This window comes from Rhodnius prolixus, unplaced genomic scaffold, assembly GCF_049639745.1.
Source record: "Rhodnius prolixus isolate KJV_2025 unplaced genomic scaffold, Rpr scaffold_14, whole genome shotgun sequence".
NCBI classification, from domain to species: domain Eukaryota; kingdom Metazoa; phylum Arthropoda; class Insecta; order Hemiptera; family Reduviidae; genus Rhodnius; species Rhodnius prolixus.
In genome coordinates, this window is record NW_027411594.1 from 8,633,046 (window position 1) to 8,653,570 (window position 20,525).

Here is a 20,525-nt window from a genome sequence, read left to right on the forward strand (position 1 = left end):
TTAAAGAAAGATTACAGCGGTTTTCAGGAGTTGCTAGCTGATCTTATTTGAAAGAAATTGGGCTTGAGTACTGTAAAAAGACTTCGAGAAATCCGCCAATTTTGGTCACAGTATCTTCTTTGCAACAAAATACAAACTAGGTTAATTTTTATATAAGTTATTACTCTAAAATGGCTGTTCATTAAACTCAAATGGAACTTTAGATACAGTAGTATCAGAAAAGAAATCAGAACTTTAGGCTTTCTTTTACCATAGTAACAGTGCGCGAGATAATCTATGATCTCTCGTATAAAAACAAAAAAAAGTTGCGGCAATTGGATGGACAGGAAGTTAGACTTTCACTGAACAGGTTTCCCAGAACTTTAGGAAAACTTTACACGATAAAAAGCTCGCAATAGTTTTCATTAAACATGGGAAAACTGCTTCTATTAAAAACGATCACTTATTTGAACCATTTTTCCCCGGGAAATAATGGTATTTTGGGGGGGGGGTCATTTTTTAACTTAATACAAAACTTTTGAATTTGACGCAGTAACGCAGCTAGGTGGTGGATAGAATAACTACACTCTTTTACCATAGCAACAGTTCCAGATATTCTCTCGCATAAAAACAAAAAAGTTGTGGCAATTGGATGGACGAGAAGTAAGACTTTCACAGAACAGTTTTCCCAGAACTTTAGGAAAACTTTACACGATAAAAAGCTCGCAATAGTTTTCATTAAACATGGGAAAACTGCTTCTATTAAAAACGATCACTTATTTGAACCATTTTTCCCCGGAAAATAATGGTATTTTGGGGGGGGATCATTTTTTAACTTAATACAAAACTTTTGAATTTGACGCAGTAACGCAGCTAGGTGGTGGATAGAATAACTACACTCTTTTACCATAGCAACAGTTCCAGATATTCTCTCGTATAAAAACAAAAAAAGTTGCGGCAATTGGATGGACGGGAAGTTAGACTTTCACTGAACAGGTTTCCCAGAACTTTAGGAAAACTTTACACGATAAAAAACTCGCAATAGTTTTCATTAAACATGGGAAAACTGCTTTTGTATATAAAAAAAAAAGATCACTTATTTGAACCATTTTTGCCCGGGAAATAATGGTATTTTTTGGGGGGGATCATTTTTTAACTTAATACAAAACTTTTGAATTTGACGCAGTAACGCAGCTAGGTGGTGGATCGGATAACTACACATAGAATGTAACTGAAGTTTTAATGCATGATCGAATTCCTAATTCAGTAACGGTTATTTTCTAACTTTTTTATTAATATAGTTCAATAAAACCGAAATTATAATAAGAGAAAAGTTCGTGTGTTAGTGTGATATTTTATTTTTAGTAAAAGGCACCGCAAAATACGTGTATTATTCCCGGCTAGAACTCTTTGTGAAAAATTTTGTCATCTACACAATAAAATACGAAAATATAATAAAATGTTATTTTTAGCGCCACGTATTGGCCAAAATAATCCACTTGTGAGAGAGACAGAGTGAAGGAGAATACTTAAAAACATTTTATTGTGAAGCCAGCCACCATTCTAAAAAAAACTGCCCCTTCTAGAAAAAACATAAAGCAAAACCAATTACTATAATTAAAGTGTACAGACAAACTTACACCGGATAACTGAATTACAATAATGTAGAAAATGTGCGGAAGGTGTGGGGGGGGGCTAGGATTGTAGTCGATTTCGACTACCACACTGTGGGTAACTACTGTGTTTGTTACAGTTTACAACAGCTCTACCAAAACTACTGACGTTTGACATTACAACTTGAGAAAAAAAGTACAAAAGATGTGGAAGGACTTACTAAGAGTTCCGGACAGATAGGCAGACAGACGTACGTACATTCAGTGAAGGGTATAATTTTCATTGAGTTGTTCTCCCCAAACACACACAAAGACACACAAACACACACACACAAAGCTAGAAAGATACGTATCTTTTACTTTCAAATGAATTACAAATTATATTCATCTTTTTGTCTAACCCGTTTTCATTTAAATTCTATTTCTTTTAGTTTTATCTCTTTTTGAATTAAAACTATCAATGAAAATAAAATAATGGTCAATTTAAATTGTTATAACCAGGAATTAGACTAATCTGGTACCATTTTAATTAAGTACAGCAGAGTACTCAAACTTGGTACGCCATTTTTAGTACTTAAGACGCTTCTGATTGGCCTGATTAGCTTTTTTTTTTGGTACCAAATAATACTTATTAAATCAAAATACTAAGTTTTATGGACTTATCAAGTGAAATTCCAGATGGACCCAGGCTAGAGAAGAGCCCACTTTTGGCTAACGGATATAGATAGATAGATAGATAGATAGATAGATAATATTCTTTATTTAGTGTATATATACACATTACAGGGGTTCTGTGTTACATATTTTACAAAAGTTCAACTGATAAAATCATAATCATAATATAAATTGAAATAATAAACATAATAATAGCTGTGGTGGCAACTTAAAAATAAAAATGAATAATAATAATACTAGCAATAAAAGAAAAATAATACTTTCCACAAGATCAGATAGAAAATAAAATAAAACAAATGGAAAACAAACATTGTAAATAAAAATATTCTCAGTACATTAATTTTACTTAAACTTTACTCAATACTTAAACTTAAAAATGAAAACGAAAACAAAAATAAGCGACCACAATTTTTCAATGAACTTAAAAATTCTTTAGATATTTAATAAAATTTATTGCTCCTATTATTTATGTTTCATCTTCATTCATTTAGACAGAATGACCTTAATTTTAGAGCTGCTATAATGAAAAAGTACATTTTGTCTAAATGGTTCCTATTTTGAATGTTTAAGAGCCAATGAATATCGTCTTTATCGGTAATAAATTCAGAAAAATAACGCTTCCTGAATGGACTATAATTAGGACATTCTAGTAAAAAGTGTTCCAGAGTTTCACACTTATTTTTAAATTGCAGACATTGCAAACAGATTGAGTGTCAATAGAATGGTAGCCCCCAGCTCTATACCATATTCTTATTATTTTGTCACTAGACACTCTTAGCTGGCTCACCACTCTAATTTTATCTATCGCACTATTGTAAGTTACATATTGTTCAGGCGCACCTAACCCACTTATATGTCTATAAAGAGTGCTGTAACTTGAATTAATAGCCCTCTGAACATCTACTGAAATTTCGTGGTTTTTCCACTTCTCTATAAGATCAGGTAGCATTTTTTTAACTGAATCTACTTCCGTTTTATAAATAATATCTTCTTCCCCGATAATTGTTAGCCACTTCCGCAACTGACCGAACCAATTCCTCTCTGCTCCTTTATCACTTACTCTATCTAATTCTTTTAGTCTTTCAAAACATAGTTTTGGTAATCGGTTTTCCTCCATTGCCAGAACTCTAATCCAAAAAGACAACATTTTCCTAAAGATAGTTACGCTTAAGCGCACCCTACCAGTTTCTAGTCTGACTATATAGTCGGGAGTACATTTAGGCCAACAGAGGAGCTGTTTAAAGAACCTTACCTGCCCTCTTTCTATAGTATGTAAATATTGTGATGCCCAAAATTCCGCGCCATACAGCAGTGTAGAGGAGACTATAGCATCAAATAATTTTAGTCTGGCTTCCCAGACAATCTCCCTGTAGAACCCCCTGCGTGATTTCTATCTCTTCTTTATGAGATTTATTTTTTAAAAACATCCCTACGTTGTCATACATTGTTTTCAAAATTCTGATTATTTTTCCGCTCAACCCAAGGCAATACAACTTCTTCCATAGCTTCTCCTGGTCTATCGATTTCGACTACCACACTGTGGGTAACTACTGTGTTTGTTACAGTTTACAACAGCTCTACCACAAAACTACTGACGTTTGACATTACAACTTGAGAAAAAAAGTACAAAAGATGTGGAAGGACTTACTAAGAGTTCCGGACAGATAGGCAGACAGACGTACGTACATTCAGTGAAGGGTATAATTTTCATTGAGTTGTTCTCCCCAAACACACACAAAGACACACAAACACACACACACAAAGTTAGAAAGATACGTATCTTTTACTTTCAAATGAATTACAAATTATATTCATCTTTTTGTCTAACCCGTTTTCATTTAAATTCTATTTCTTTTAGTTTTATCTCTTTTTGAATTAAAACTATCAATGAAAATAAAATAATGGTCAATTTAAATTGTTATAACCAGGAATTAGACTAATCTGGTACCATTTTAATTAAGTACAGCAGAGTACTCAAACTTGGTACGCCATTTTTAGTACTTAAGACGCTTCTGATTGGCCTGATTAGTTTTTTTTTTTTGGTACCAAATAATACTTATTAAATCAAAATACTAAGTTTTATGGACTTATCAAGTGAAATTCCAGATGGACCCAGGCTAGAGAAGAGCCCACTTTTGGCTAACGGATATAACCATCCGCCAACACACCTCAATCATATGCAGTTCATGCAACTAAATCATCCGGCCGGCTCAGGACATACAGCTATATTGAATCCATCATTGCAGCATCACCTGATTAAACCACCGCCGCCTATTGAAGCCCTCTCAAGGTGAGTTAGCAGCTGTTTTTAATAACTTGTTTTTTTGTTATTTACACCTGTTTTAATATAAAAGTGTCTTGATGATGATGATGATGATGATTTACTGTTGATAAGAATAATTAGATGGAAATTGTTTAACCTTAGCCGGAAGTGTTAGTTTAATGATTTTTTTTTTTTGTAATTCTTTCGAGAAAAGATCTTAAGATGGTTTCCTCTGAAACTATCAACGTACGACTTCGCAAACTGAATAATGGATATATAAAAATTAAAATAAAAACTAGTGCAGTTAAAATAAAATAGGGAAAAATGAAGTTTAAAGGCTGAAGAGTTAGAAATTCCCGAATAGTAAGAGAAAGTCCTAGAAAAGCAAAGTGACAATGAGCCGGCGTATCGTCCTCGAGATCCTCCTGGAATAATTGCAGCATCCAATGCCCTAACTGGAATTCCAACTTCATTCGTCGCGACTTGAACACTTCACTTTCTAGTTGGAGGCTGCTGCTTTATTATATTATTGACTTAAAAATTTATGATGCGGCTTAAAAATCAAGGACGACTGATATATATAAGTATATATATATATTTATTTTTTAGAATTGAATTTGCTGTAAAATGTAAGTCAGATGAAATATTAATACTGTTGTTGAGCGGCATTCCTCTTTAAAATGTCACCGACAGCTGTATCTATTACAGTTCCATTTCAGCTGTCTACCATTTATATTAATAATTAGCCAAATATATGTTTGAAATTCCTTTGCAACAAACTGATAATGATATTCATTATTTTAACAAGTGCTACATTTTTTTAACTATGAGTTTGCGAAGAATTTCAACCGACTTGTTCAATATTTTTAATAAAAGAGTTATCTAAAAAAAAAAAAAATGGTAACTTGATTCATGCTTAATCAGAAACTGTTCGAAATATTTCGAATTATTACTAACTACTAGTTCTGCAAATGCTTCGCTCAATATTAGATTCTAGGAGGGTTAACCAGAAAGCGTATGCCATCCAGAGGGTCAACACACTAATCAAAGTCCTGTCTGTTTAACTAGATCTACGGAGAGGAGCTCCTGTACAAATTATGAAACCGTTTTTCCTGTCTGTTTAAGTAAGATCTATGGAGAGGAGCTCCTGTACAAATGATGAAACCGTTTTTCCTGTCTGTTTAAGTAAGATCTATGGAGAGGAGCTCCTATACAATTGATGAAACCGTTTTTCCTGTCTGTTTAAGTAAGATCTAGGGAGAGGAGCTCCTATACAAATGATGAAACCGTTTTTCCTGTCTGTTTAAGTAAGATCTAGGGAGAGGAGCTCCTGTACAAATGATGAAACCGTTTTTCCTGTCCGTTTAAGTAAGATCTAGGTAAAGGAGCTCCTATACAAATGATGAAACCGTTTTTCCTGTCTGTTTAAGTAAGATCTAGGGAGAGGAGCTCCTGTACAAATTATGTAACCGTTTTTATTTTCTTGGAACAACTTTTCTTTTTTTTTCTTTTTTTTTTTTAAAGTGACCGCAAAGCTTTGACTCGATCTTATAATCAATTAATTTTTGTTTTTACTAGCATCAGACTATCTTAGTACCTGTATCAACTTATTTACGCCATTATTATAAAGTCTATTCAAAATTTCAATAATTTGAACTGACATTTATTGAGGTTTTAGGGTCAGTAGTGGAATTCAGGGCTTTACTAGTAATGTCTGTATATATATGTATATATGTACGTACACTGTAGTGGTGGAACTATTTGGTGTATTTACCTGGAGCAATGGTAGCAAACCATATGAGGGTAACCATCTGTGCAAACAAGTCCAGCAATGGACTTTTTGTGTGTAAAGTTTGTTGTCAACCTAACAACGTATACAATTCTACAACCTGCTGTTTTGGGTGGCGGGGGAGGTCTTTATTCTAAAACGCATTGCAGTTAACCACAGAACAAGTTACACCTATATATATATATATATATACATATATATGTATAAACAATATTTACCATCGCGTCCAACACTCTATAACCATATTGTTGAGATACTAAACTGTGTGTGTGTGTGAAGGTTATAAAGAGACCAGCTGTTTTATTGATTATCAGCTGATTGTAATTATCAGCTGTGTCTAGGTAAATGTTAGCTAGTTTTAACCTTGAAATCTAGCACGATTAGTTTTTTGGTTTTACTTTTGACCAGTGCCTTTTTTTTTTTTATCAGTTCTTTATTTTGGGTCCTGTGGGATGGTAGGTACATCATTAAAAGTTTAGCTGAACAGATATGCAGATATTAATTTAGATGTAAGGTGACCTAGGTAGTTAATAATTATTTTATTTATATTGAGTTCAAGTGCAAAAAAAGTGTGGTACTTAAAATAGTTAACTTGTTTTTGTAAGTACCACGATAGCCGGAGAGGTTAAAGGCTTGTAAAGCTAAAACTGGGAGTTTCGATTCACGGTATATTGAACAGTTTTATTAGTAAAGTAAAGTAATGGCCTATTTTTTCAGGCGAGGCTTAACGTACAACTACTAATTAGGTGTCGTGGATGGTGGCGACTAGCAAACAAACTTTACTGTAAATTTCTTTTATTAACCATTAAATAAAATCCAAGGCCTAAGACCGGGAATCGAACCCACTAAACCAACAATACATCTTAGCTTTGCGGGTCTAGCCTATAACCGCTCGGCTAATGGGGCGCCTTACAAGATTAAAACCATTAAATAAAATCCAAGGTTTAGACTAGAAATCGAATCTACTAACCAACAATACATCTTAGCTTTGCGGGTCTAGCCTATAACCGCTCAGCTAATGGGGCGCCTTACAAGATTAAAACCATTAAATAAAATCCAAGGTTTAGAGGAATCGAATCCACTAAACCAACAATACATCTTAGCATTGCGGGTCTAGCCTATAACCACTCAGCCACCGTGGCGCCTATTGAACGGGTTTATTACTTATATGAATAATAATTACGTATGTTTTTTGTGAAGTTCCAATGTATTAAGTTTACAGAAGACGTGGACTTAGAACTTTGTGAATCATCACAGCAGATTCTCTTGATGAAATCATTGACATTCTTAACGAAACTCTACTTTTTTTATTGTTATTATTATTCAAATGTATTCAATATAACGTTCAAGATATTAATGCTTAAATCAACGGGCAGTCTACGTTTCTTTTATTAACATATTATTATGAGTGAAATGAATGGTTCTTTCCTTTTTACTAGTCTGTATACTGTAAATTACAGCAATTTACTTCGGTGTGTGAGTGAGACGGATGACCTAGTGTCTAAATGTTGGATATGCTGCTACGTTTTGGATTTTTTTTTATTTATTTTTGAATTAATCTTCTTCTAAAACAGTTATCGATTGGTCCAGCCCTCATTATAACGGATATCTCTTGTGTCTACCAACTGATACTCACAAATTGTAGCATATTTCGAATATTTCATTATTATTATTTTGGTGATCGAATTATAAGTACCATTTGTTGGAAAATATAATATTCTCGTTTTGAAGACCTTTTATTGAAAGTTTACAAGTTTTTTTATTCACTTACTTGGTTCTTGAAACTAATTGGAACACCGGAAATATCCATTTTGAGGAATGTTAAGCCGGAAACCAAATTAAATAGCTTTAAAAAAATTAAATAAATAAACAAAATGTGCCCAAAATTTAGAAAAACTTCACAAATTTTTATTTGTCAACATTTTTAATAAAATTGAAAGTTTAAAATTTTAATAGGAATAAAAAAAATAAATGCCAGTTTTCCAGTCGTGATACATTTATTCTGCCGCAGCTTTCGACCTAGAGGGACTAGATTATCTTCAGGGCTAGTTTACAAAGTAATATTTTACATTAAAGGGTTGGTGTGTCTTCTGTCTTGTCTGTTCAATGGACCCTCACTTGAGTCCATGCAGTCCATGAACACCTACCCTCTAATGATGTAAAAACAGTATATTGTAAACTAACCCTGAAGATGACCTAGTCCCTAGATAATCTTCAGGGCTAGTTTACAAAGTAATATTTTACATTACAGGGTTGGTGTGTCTTCTGTCTTGTCTGTTCAATGGACCCTCACTTGAGTCCATACAGTCCATGAACACCAACCCTCTAATGATGTAAAAACAGTGTATTGTAAACTAGCCCTAAAGATGACCTAGTCACCCTAGGTCGAAAGCTCGGCAGAATAAATGTATCATCACTGAAACTGGCAATTATTTTTTTCATCCTATTGAAACTATGAATCAGTCACCAAAAATAATGAACAGCAATTTAAAATTTTAAATAAGTCCCTATCAGACAAGTTGACGTAACTTGTTGAAGTAACTTGTCGAAGACGAAATCTCTCAACTTGAAGTACTAAGTTACTGAATGGACTTAAAAGGGAAACTTCAAAACTGAACTTTAAAGTTCTAGAGCACGGGGGAGGTGTCGAAACTCAATTTAAGCACGGGACCAATTGGTGCTACAGCCGAGATTCAAGCGGATTACATCACATTTACAAATCTGGTTAAATTTATATTCTGAAGTGGAGGATTCTAGAATATGGATAGAATAATTAAAACACTATATAATTGTATTTATAAAACGGAAATTATTCCTTCTTTTTACTCCGAAACTTCGCCAGCGATTTCCTCGTACAAGTTTGACTATATCTCTGGATTCAAAGACCTGAGAACTTAAGAACGTAATTTTGGGAATTCCTACTTCTTTTTTATCTTTTAATACCGAATGATTCCGGAATTCCATTTAGAGTAGAAGACATAATTGCTTCCCGAACATCGCCGGAATGGAGTCGCAGGTCTTCACAGGTAAGGGCACTGGGCCACCACGTGTATACCTCGTCTTCAGTAGCTAAAGGGTTAAGGATGGAGGGAGGGTAGTACCTTGACCCCCACTTAAGCGCTATTTTCTTCATAACAAATTTTTTTTTTCTATCTTCATTTTATTTCAGAACATTGTGGGCCCCAAAAAAAATTTACCTCGGGGGTCCGCCAGTTTTACATCCTCTGTTTCTATAGAAATTATTTTTCATCAAGTATATAACCAAATTACACATTTAATTTTTAAATGTGAGTAAATGATAGATCGATTAATTTACAAATGAAGAATGCTATTTGTATATTGTTTCTATTTGTGTGTATTGGGGGCTGCCGCGTGATGGTAACACTGCGTCCTTTAATAAATACTGCAGGGAATTTTTTTTTTTTTTTATCTGTAATGGTTAGTATGGTCAGATCAAACTGATTGCACCCAGTGCTTAACGATGCCGCCTAGGGGACGGGTCTTAGTTGCGTGTTTAACATCGTCTAGTTGTGAGGGAATATGTTATTTCTACTTTTTCGTTTGTATTTTCTGAAAACGCGCTGAATGTGAACATTCTGTTTTCATTGATCTCCATCTTTTTGTATATAAAATCACATTTTTAATTTTTTTTTTTTTTCAAATTGTTATTTGAGAGAATAAAATTGAATACGTAATAGAATAGACCAACTTGATCTTGTAGTATGTCTTCTTAACTCCCGCTCTTTTATCGCGCTTTTTCCACTTCCTACACTAAAGAGGAAGTATTTTAATTGAACAAATTCTCGAGTTGAACAGTTTTACACCGGAAATACAGGTTTTTGAGATCGCCTGAATTCGTAAAATAGTCGCTCTTTTTTTTCTTTCTTTCTGTCTGTCTGGAAGTTCGTAAGATCGTAGAATGTTCAGATTTTATTATTAGTTAAGAGTAGTAGGAAGTTGTAAGTTCTGGGCCACTTTTCAAAAACTAAGTCCAAATCATTTAATATGGTTGTACGGTTCTGGGCCACGTTTCACATTGTTACGAGAAATTTAATTAATTGCATCCAAATATAAATTTCTAGAGTGTGTCTAAATAATACATAGAAAAAAAATGAAAACCTTTATTGAATCTGAATTCAATTAAACATTTATATTTTTATTAAGACTGCAATAATAAAAGGAATAATAGAAGTTTGAATTGTTATGTGTCCAAGCAGAGTCGATGCTAAACAGAGGGGATAGCTGGACTTAGCTTTTGAAAAGTGACCCAGAACGTACAACTTCATACTACTGTTAAGATATTATCACAGGAAGTACCCTCACCCTCAACTGAATCGATTCTCCATTTTAATGTTTTATTTCCTACAAAAAATATTCATATTTTCTATCAAAGTTGAAACCGTAAAATGGTAATGAATCTCAATTTGTTGATATTCAACGCCGCCGCAAAAAGAACCATTTCCAGTCGAATGAAAATTGTTGTCTGTCACACCTCTGCGATCTGGCGTCAATGATTAGCATTTTAATTACAGATTTAGGAAATTTTCTTTGATGTCCTTGTGTGTAGGGCAATCAACATACAAATATTGTAAGACCCTACGTTTGTCTCTACCCTTGCCCACAAAGGCAACCAACCCACCTAGCAGCTAACTGTAACCCTTTTTCCTCCGTTAATAATCTCTATTCAGATCACAGGATTGTTTCTGCATGTAATCCCAAAAAAACCTTGGGTTTAGTTTCCCAATTTGTCACCAAGTGTAATCTATCTTGCCACCTCTTTTTTTGGTGGCGATCGATTTTTAACATTCGATGCTTCAATATTGAAGTATTAACAATATGTTCTTTGTTTTTGTTTTTTTAGTCGAAGTATTAGCAATCGATCAGAGCTCGAGGGAATATTATTATAAATAAATCGTGGAAAAGAAGACAGTCGATTGTAATTATAATAATAAAAAATGAGGGAAGGGATTAGCTATGAGGTTAGCATACTGGACTCCCACGCGGAGGTCCCGGGTTCGAATCCAGCAGCTGACCCTTAGATTTTCTCTTCCTAGGAGCTTCTTACAGCTCACTGTCCGGTGATGGACAGTGTTGTCTGTAACGAGAGAACACTGTCCGGAGGCCGGCAGTGCACTGGAAAAAGCTCCGGGCGCTAATAACCTCAGCTGTTGATGCGCAAAAAAAAAAAAAAAAAAAAAAAAATAATAAAAAATAAATTACTGAACGGGAGTACTGTAATAAATCTAAATTTGAAGTCGACAAACACAATATGAATGAGGGGGGCCCCGTGAAATATCCCCCGCTGCCTTGTCCAGTACGACTATCTGTTGTTGTTGAGTTGGTCCCCCTGTATATACTCGAACATTCCCCACTACTTCGCGGGTAAAAAAAAAAAATACAATATTGCCAACCGAATCTTCCCTCTTGCTCTTGCCTTTTTTTCCCCCCCAATTAATGAAGGATTAAATTTTGTTTGCTATAAATTATCGTAGGCCGTTTGCTGCTGGAGTAAGGGTTGCCAACTTTCCTTGTACTTTCATGCTACTTCCGCCCGACGTCTTCTACTTCCCCGTTCTTTTCTTCGTTTTTCTTCTCTAAAAAGCATTAATATTAAATACGTCACTATTGCCTTAAGCACCATTGGTTTATTTTCATTAATTTTCTTCCCTTGTACTAAGTTTTCATCATTGTTCAGCGTTTTTATTGTGGTGTTGCGACTGCTTCCGGAATTTCGGAAATGTGTGCTCAAGAGAATACAGGAAACGAATCTAATTGTTTCTCTAATCACAGATCACTGAGCTCAGTTCAATTTGAAAAATTTTGATACGAATTTTTCACGGCTTAGAAATTTCAAGTTAAGTTTCTTAGTTGAATAGAATTTTCCAAATATCTCATGAAGTTATAATTAGATGGAAAAATCTGGCCATGAGTTTTTCCTTGCCATTATTATTATTATTATTATTATTTTCTTACTGCAAGTTTTACGGAGAAAATGTCTCTAGAGACCGAAAAAGAGATTTTTTAACAAAATAGTCTCCATGTTGTTGTTGTGAACCAAATATCTTAAAAACTATAAATCGCAGGAAGTTGAAAACTTTATATTTAGCACCGGAAGGCCCAACTTAGAGCGTAGAGAAAAAAAATTAATTGAAGGGATTTTTCACACGTATTTGAGAATTCCCCCGGAAAAGAATAAGATCGATTTTCACGTTAGCCTGTGAAAACTTTTATTAGAAATCTTTTCCTTAGAAAACTTTGGTTAAGAGGCCATTCCCGGGTGGCGATAGATAGGTACACTTCTCTCTAAATTACGATTTCAGTATGTCGTCCCGGACTCTTATACTTTAAAAACGAGGATTAAATTTCGTTATTGGAATACAGAGTTTGAAGGCAGAGGAAGGAAGAGGACAGATTAAAATGGCCATTTCCGGGAAATATATATTAGATTTTCCAGTGTGGAAAATATTATTGAGAATAAATCAACTTTTCAAATTCGTAGTTCTCGTATAATCGAAATGTATATGTGCATATACTCGTAGATAGAGAAGGCAGTGGGGGTGTTCATGCCGCTTAGAATGGAGGGAGGCGCCCCCTTGCCATAAAATTGCTCTAAAATTTCCATGAAAAATGGTTTTAATAAAAATTGATTGACGTAAGTTTTGGGGTTGGGCGAGCAAAATTTTTGTCAAAAATCTATTTACAAAAGAAAAAAAACAACGTAAAACTATTTAACAAAATTCTACTTCCGGTAGGGGCATTTCCTGTAATCGTGACGAGGATGGAAGAGTTCTTGCTCTCTCTCTCTCTCTCTCTCTCTCTCTCTCTCTCTCTCAGACTGGAGTTTAATGCACCTTAAGGAACTAAATATTGTCAGTCCCTAGTAGGACAACACACCACCCTGGGCGGGTCTCTTGTGTTTGTCCTAGAGATGATTGGGGGGGCGACGGCAGAGGCGGCTTATTAGCAACCTAATCTGGCCTATTTCATCTTTGATTTTTTTTTTGCGCCACCCCCGCAATGATTCTCAATTTTTATGATTAAGAGAGTGGAGTTTGCTCCACTTCCACACCAGGAGAACCACGTTCCCCGAAGTTGGGGGAGTGTTTCATCAGAGATATCCCTTGTCGCGGGGTTGATGGTCCATGGCTGGAAATTAGATTTAGCCCAAATGAAAAGCTCCTTATTTATGTGTGTGTGTGTGTGTTATATACACAAGGAGTTTCCCTTCGTTTTTTCTTCTACTGATTATTTTTTCCTTTGCATCCTTATTGGCATTGTATCAACAGAAATGAGGATCGTATACTAACTACTACCGCCCATTCCCTGAACTTCCGTAAATGAGTAAAAGGGCAAGGCTTCATTTCGTTATTTAACTGCCCCCCCTCCACTTTATTTTTGCTCTTCCTTCTTTTATTAAGAATATTCTTCTTCCGTCTGCTGAAGATTATTTTTAAGTTAAGATTGCTTTTACTGTACTATTTTTTGTCAACTACCCTATCTTCTTATTACACTCATTTTAGCCTCTTCAATGCTACAGCAATGTAAAAGAAGCTGAAAAAACCTTTGAGCTCCCCCAGTTGCTGTTTTCTTGGTATTCATAAAATTAAAGACTTTAAAAAAAAAGAAGATGTCGTGATCAAGGAAAATTAACTTTTCGCTTCCGGTTACGAAGTCTCATTAAAGGGGAAGGAGGCATTAATTTCATAATAAAGTCTTGTTTAAGTTGTTAATTTTATGAGAGATCTTAGAATTGATAGCCGGTGGGTGAGGGACTTTCTGAAATAACAGGAAACCTTGAATCTTGGCAGCATCCACAATCAGAGCAAAATTCTAGAGTTCTCTTTGATGAGATTCAGTAGTCTTGAGAGGCGTTCTTTCTTGTGTAAAGTTCAATTGTATGAGTGGGGGGAGGGAGCCACAATAGATCCAAAGGGGTCGCGATAACGTAGGCCAAGGGTTGGCGAACCTTTTTGAGACGTGGGTCAAATTTTGTTCATTTTTTTTTTTTAAGTACTAGCTCTTGGGTCACTAATGCCCATTTGCACTAGTTTAAACAATTTTAAACTGAATATTTTCAAAACTAAACATCTTTAAAAATTCAGTTGGCTTAACGGGGTAAAACGGGACGAAACAAGTGGCTATGGAAGTCTCTTTTTACCAAACATAACTGAACTAAACCTTACAAAAGTGTGTTTTATCTGAAGAAAAATCTAAATATGGTTATTTGCTTTGGGTTGTCGATTTTTATGTAACAAACAAAATATGAGTAAAATTATACATTTTATTGGATATTTTCTAAACACTTTTTGCTTTATTTCAAATACTACAAAAGCATTTGTCGTCATTTGCGTTTTTTAGAACTGTAATGATCAAACTAAAGGTTATAGATAGCATTTAAATTGCTTTTGTGTCAATGCGTGATTGAAAAAAAAATACAGATAGAATATAAATTATCCACACAATTAGAAAATCTAAATCAACCCCGAACCGTTCCAGTGCGTTTCACAACCACTTACCCGGCTAATTATCTTGATCAGCTGTTTTTCTTTTTTTTCCACTCTTTGCCGCTTCTCTTTTTTCCCACAAAAAACCAGCCGGGCCCCGGTCTTGCACTAGTGATGGAAATCAACCAAGCCTAGAGGTTTACACACTGGCGGCTTCTATAAATCAATTCTCCAGTCCTCCAATGAATTGAATCGTTAGCGTACTTAATGAACTAGTGAGAAATGAGCAAACCAAATCTGGGTTCGAAACGCTTAATCTCTTAGAGCAATTCTCTTCAAGAGAATTTCATGTGAAAATTTTAATTTTTGCGGGAAAATAATCGCTTTTAAACAGGCGCCACGGTAGCTGAGAGGTTATAGGCTAGTCCCGCAAAACTGAGATGTATTGTTGGTTAGTGGATTCGATTTCTAGTCTAAACCTTGGATTTTATTTAATGGTTTTAATCTTGTAAGGCGCCCCTTAGCTAAGCGGTTATAGGCTAGACCCGCAAAGCTAAGTTGTATTGTTGGTTAGTGGATTCGATTTCTAGTCTAGACCTTGGATTTTATTTAATGGTTAATAAAAGAAATTTACAGTAAAGTACTCGTATGTTTGCTAGTCGCCTCCAACTAGCTAATTGGTAGCTGGACGTTAAGCCCCACCTGAAAAAATAGGCGATTACTTTACTTACTTTTTACTACTTTACTAATCGTTTTTAAGCTTCAAAATAGCACTTTTCGGTTAGCTTATTTGGTCGAAACGCTAATTACCCCCATGGTGGCGTTGATTCGAATTTGAGTTTTTGAGTTGTGCTGATTACTCACACACACATATTCAGTGGCGTGGTACTTCCGGTACAGCGTTTGTTTCATCGCGTGCTTACGATCGTAAATAAAATACTTTCAACTTCCTATATTTTTTTTTTTTCAGGGGATCTCAAAACGTGCTTCGTAAAGTCCCAAAATTTGACACCATCACTGTCCCAAGTACTTCCTATTATCTCTGATAAGAAAACTTTTTGGATCGTTTTGATACGTGTAAAATTGAGCTTAGTTGTTTTGTACAAAGCATCTGGTTAGTTGCGGCATATGGTAAATAGAAACAGTAACAAGTGGATGGCCAAAATCTTGAACCGTTGTTTTTTTTATCTTCTTTGAACCTACTCGAAGAGTACAACAGTATATCAAACCTGCCTCCTAGAAACCTTGATATGTTAATGGCATAATTTCATAATAGTTTGATCCTAATATTTTAAAAAAACATGTGACCGTAATGGTGGTTTCAAAACTATTTTTTAGTCTCGATAATAATACAGCTGCTATATTGTTAGTTATTTATAGTTTACGGATGTTTTCCCTTCTATCTTTGGGTGGAAAGGAGAAATCGATCAGAAAAAAACTTGCAATAAAGGCAATCGATAAAATTAATTGATTTTTTTTTTTTGGAAAGCACAGGATAAAGTTATTAAAACTGTCCGTTAGGAAAGTTGTGAAGATTTTCGTCTTAAATGTTTTGTTGATTGTAGGAGTTTGTAGATTTGGTGATTGACTAAAAAACACTAGAATAGAATTGTTTTAATAATCTTGATTAAGATGCTGTATTAAATAAATAATCTTTCAAAATATACGAATATTATGAAACTTAATTGATTCCATGATTTCTGGAAAAACAAACTAAACATATTTTAGGTACCTTCATTATTATCAAATCTCTGGGCATATTCAGAGGAGAAGTGGAAGGTCCAATAGATGGTGACCATTACAATTCAGTTTTCACCTTACATTCAATAATAATAACACAAAAAAAAAATATCCCTATATTAAAACCTAATATCCCCAAAAAAGTACGAGCTACACAAAAGAATTAGAATAACCTGTGTTTTTTTCCATGTTCAGATCGGGAATTTGGGAGAACTGCAGGGCAGCTTATGAGGACATCGTCAAGCATTTAGAAAGGTAAACATTTTTCTTTTTTCATATTAGAGAAAAATCAATTTTTTGCATTCATTTAATTGTTTTTCCTTTAAAAAAATAGTAGAAAACAGGATATTGTTTTTGGGAAATAGGAAATTATCACTAGGTCAACCTCTCTGGATGATCCTGATTGTCAAAAGATGAAATTTTCTTCTAAGTTGTACCATCTCCAGAACCAGAAAAACTATAAAACTTCCAGGACACTTAATTGTAGGTATCATAGGGATGGCACTTTCTTTTGGCTTGGATAACTTCCTGGATCTGGCTGGCAAAATATTGGGTTAAACGTTCTAATTCAATAGCAACTGAGATTATTAAGGTGTCTGCCGGAGCCTTCTTCGTGTTCTGCAGTTTACAGAGCAGTACTCTCTCGTTACATAGTGTACTGTACAGAGAGTGTGCTTTAGAGGAAGCCCTTGGCCTCAATCCGCAAAAACTCCAACCTCTTGTCAATAATTTTTCCCTGCAACTTCCGTCTCCAGCAGCCAAAACCAACTTCAACCAGGAAGTTACTGAGAAACTGTACTTTATATGGTAGCACTTTAGAATGGAACATAAAGTTGGACAGTTCTTTGAATACTTTCCAAGAAGTAACAATGAGTGGAAGTTCAAGAAAATCGTTGGAACTAGTTTCGAGGAAAAATCTGACGTCACTGAAGTACTACTTCCGGTTAAAGGGGTTTTGGCCAAAATCTTAGTATCGATAGATCGATTGTAGCCATCTGCGATATTTCTTCTTTGACATAATCTTGTTAAAACATATCTACAGGTAAAAACATTTTTTGCGCTTTCATAGGTCCTCAAAAGATATACTCCGGTGAAAAATTAAGTCGATTGCAGTACTTCCGAGAGAGAGTAAAAAAAAGCAGGATTAAACTGTAATTGTAATGGGAAGAGATCAGAACGGAAAAGCAAAACAAATAGAAGTTTAAATTACACAAATACTGGGCGAATGCATATGTCCAACGGGATCAGTGAATTAAGTGTACCAAATTAAAAGGGGTTATCAATTAGCTGGGCTGTGTAACTTTGCACACTAGTGGCGTCTAGTGTTACCCACTGACAGTCACAAATGAGCTGGATCCGTTGGCCAAATCCTAAACCCTATTCCCAGTCCTTGCCACTGTCACTAGCCGGCCAGCACTCCCGTTAATTCCAACTTGAAACCATACAGAGACAGAGAGATGGGGTCGTCTGGCTTCCTGAATCCAAACCCACCCTCCAGAGTAGTGGTCACCCCCTGCCCCGCTGTTCCTTTCCCATTCCCTAATTCCATTTTAACTCGGGGTGATTAGTCAGGAAAGCTGAAGAAGCATTGTAGTCTCTTTTTTTGTATGCTTTTGGGAATCCAGGAATTAAGCACAACATGATTTCTGTGAAGATAATTCCGTCAAGATACAGCTCAGAAAAAGATATATAAGTGTTTACTGTTCTTATATCTCTCACACGATCAGCATCCCCAGAAGTGATAGAAATCCTGGGACAGAAGATCGTGAAAGCAAATTGGCTTAGGTAGGATCTCTACATCGTTACAAGGCAATTTTGTGAAAAGCAATATTTTTAATCTGTTCTATAAAATCAATAATCCACAATTAATATTATTCTAATTTTTCTATTGGTGTGAATTTTAGAAGAAGTAATTAGTTATCAAAGAAGCTGGTGGGGGGCACGCCCTAAATCTGGAAGAAATGGGCGGCCAATGAAGGCCAGCTGGATAGGATTACTAAAAGATATAAGGAACGTTCAAGATTTGAGTATTTGTACAGTAGTTTCCATTGGAATATAGAGAATTACGGGTTCGAAACCAGCTACCAATCCTCTGAGTTTCTGTTCTTAACCAAAAACAAAAAAAAGATTAATTATAGCTACTCCAGTAAAGGAGCCTGGATATTCCTTTTTCTATAAATGATGATATCAGCAGGACAATTGATAGGTGGCTTCTAGAAGTAGGATATTGGTGGGAAAGACTTGTTGGTTAGTGGATTCGATTTCTAGTCTAAACCTTGGATTTTATTTATTGGTTTTAATCTTGTAAGGCCCCATTAGCTGAGCGGTTATAGGCTAGACCCGCAATGCTAAGATGTATTGTTGGTTTAGTGGGTTCGATTCCCCAGTCAAAACCTTGGATTTTATTTAATGGTTTTAATCTTGTAAGGCCCCATTAGCTGAGCGGTTATAGGCTAGACCCGCAATGCTAAGATGTATTGTTGGTTAGTGGATTCGATTTCTAGTCTAAACCTTGGATTTTATTTATTGGTTTTAATCTTGTAAGGCCCCATTAGCTGAGCGGTTATAGGCTAGACCCGCAATGCTAAGATGTATTGTTGGTTTAGTGGGTTCGATTCCCCAGTCAAAACCTTGGATTTTATTTAATGGTTTTAATCTTGTAAGGCCCCATTAGCTGAGCGGTTATAGGCTAGACCCGCAATGCTAAGATGTATTGTTGGTTAGTGGATTCGATTTCTAGTCTAAACCTTGGCTTTTATTTATTGGTTTTAATCTTGTAAGGCCCCATTAGCTGAGCGGTTATAGGCTAGACCCGCAATGCTAAGATGTATTGTTGGTTTAGTGGGTTCGATTCCCCAGTCAAAACCTTGGATTTTATTTATTGGTTTTAATCTTGTAAGGCCCCATTAGCTGAGCGGTTATAGGCTAGACCCGCAAAACTAAGATGTATTGTTGGTTAGTGGGTTTGTTTTCTAGTCTAAATCTTGGATTTTATTTAATGGTTTTAATATTGTAAGGCGCCCCATTAGCTGAGCGGTTATTGGCTAAACCCGCAAAACTAAGATGTATTGTTGGTTAGTGGATTCGATTTCTAGTCTAAACCTTGGATTTTATTTATTGGTTTTAATCTTGTAAGGCCCCATTAGCTGAGCGGTTATAGGCTAGACCCGCAATGCTAAGATGTATTGTTGGTTTAGTGGGTTCGATTTCCCAGTCAAAACCTTGGATTTTATTTAATGGTTTTAATCTTGTAAGGCCCCATTAGCTGAGCGGTTATAGGCTAGACCCGCAATGCTAAGATGTATTGTTGGTTAGTGGATTCGATTTCTAGTCTAAACCTTGGATTTTATTTATTGGTTTTAATCTTGTAAGGCCCCATTAGCTGAGCGGTTATAGGCTAGACCCGCAATGCTAAGATGTATTGTTGGTTTAGTGGGTTCGATTCCCCAGTCAAAACCTTGGATTTTATTTAATGGTTTTAATCTTGTAAGGTGCTCCATTAGCTGAGCGGTTATAGGCTAAACCCGCAAAACTAAGATGTATTGTTGGTTAGTGGGTTTGTTTTCTAGTCTAAATCTTGGATTTTATTTAATGGTTTTAATATTGTAAGGCGCCCCATTAGCTGAGCGGTTATTGGCTAAACCCGCAAAACTAAGATGTATTGTTGGTTAGTGGTTTCGATTCCCAGTCTAGTAAAGTTATTTAAAAGCCACATTCAGTTCAAGTTCCGTCCGCCCCACAGATCTCCTAAACGAAGACAGTGAGATAATTTGTTTGCGTTGTTCAAAATATTTTTTTGTCAACCTCAGAGGAGCTCAAGATTCTAAGGAATAACACTCTCATGCTTTCATGCTCTCATGAAAAAGTTACCAGTATGGATGGTTTTTCGCCATATTTTTGGTTTACGATCTCTGGACCTCTCTGATAACTACATTGTCCGGGGATGGTGCACAATGTACCTAGTTTTTTTTTTTACTCTGAGTTGAGTTATCACCAGTTTATTCACCAGAGTGGCCTATCCT

The 20,525-nt window shown here is 35.3% G+C and overlaps 1 protein-coding gene across 8 annotated transcripts in view; it reads left to right on the forward strand.

Annotated features, from left to right (window-relative positions):
• LOC141451822 (uncharacterized) overlaps nucleotides 1–20,525 on the forward strand; it is a 390,222-nt gene that overhangs the window by 198,902 nt on the left and 170,795 nt on the right. For all 8 annotated transcript variants that reach the window (XR_012457116.1, XM_074123509.1, XM_074123510.1 and 5 more), the window contains 2 exons: nucleotides 4,374–4,557; nucleotides 16,699–16,758. Coding sequence is in view for 7 of the 8 variants with exons in the window: in XM_074123509.1 (XP_073979610.1) it covers nucleotides 4,374–4,557; nucleotides 16,699–16,758 (244 nt within the window). In the remaining variant the exon portion in view is untranslated. The remainder of the gene's footprint in view (nucleotides 1–4,373; nucleotides 4,558–16,698; nucleotides 16,759–20,525) is intronic.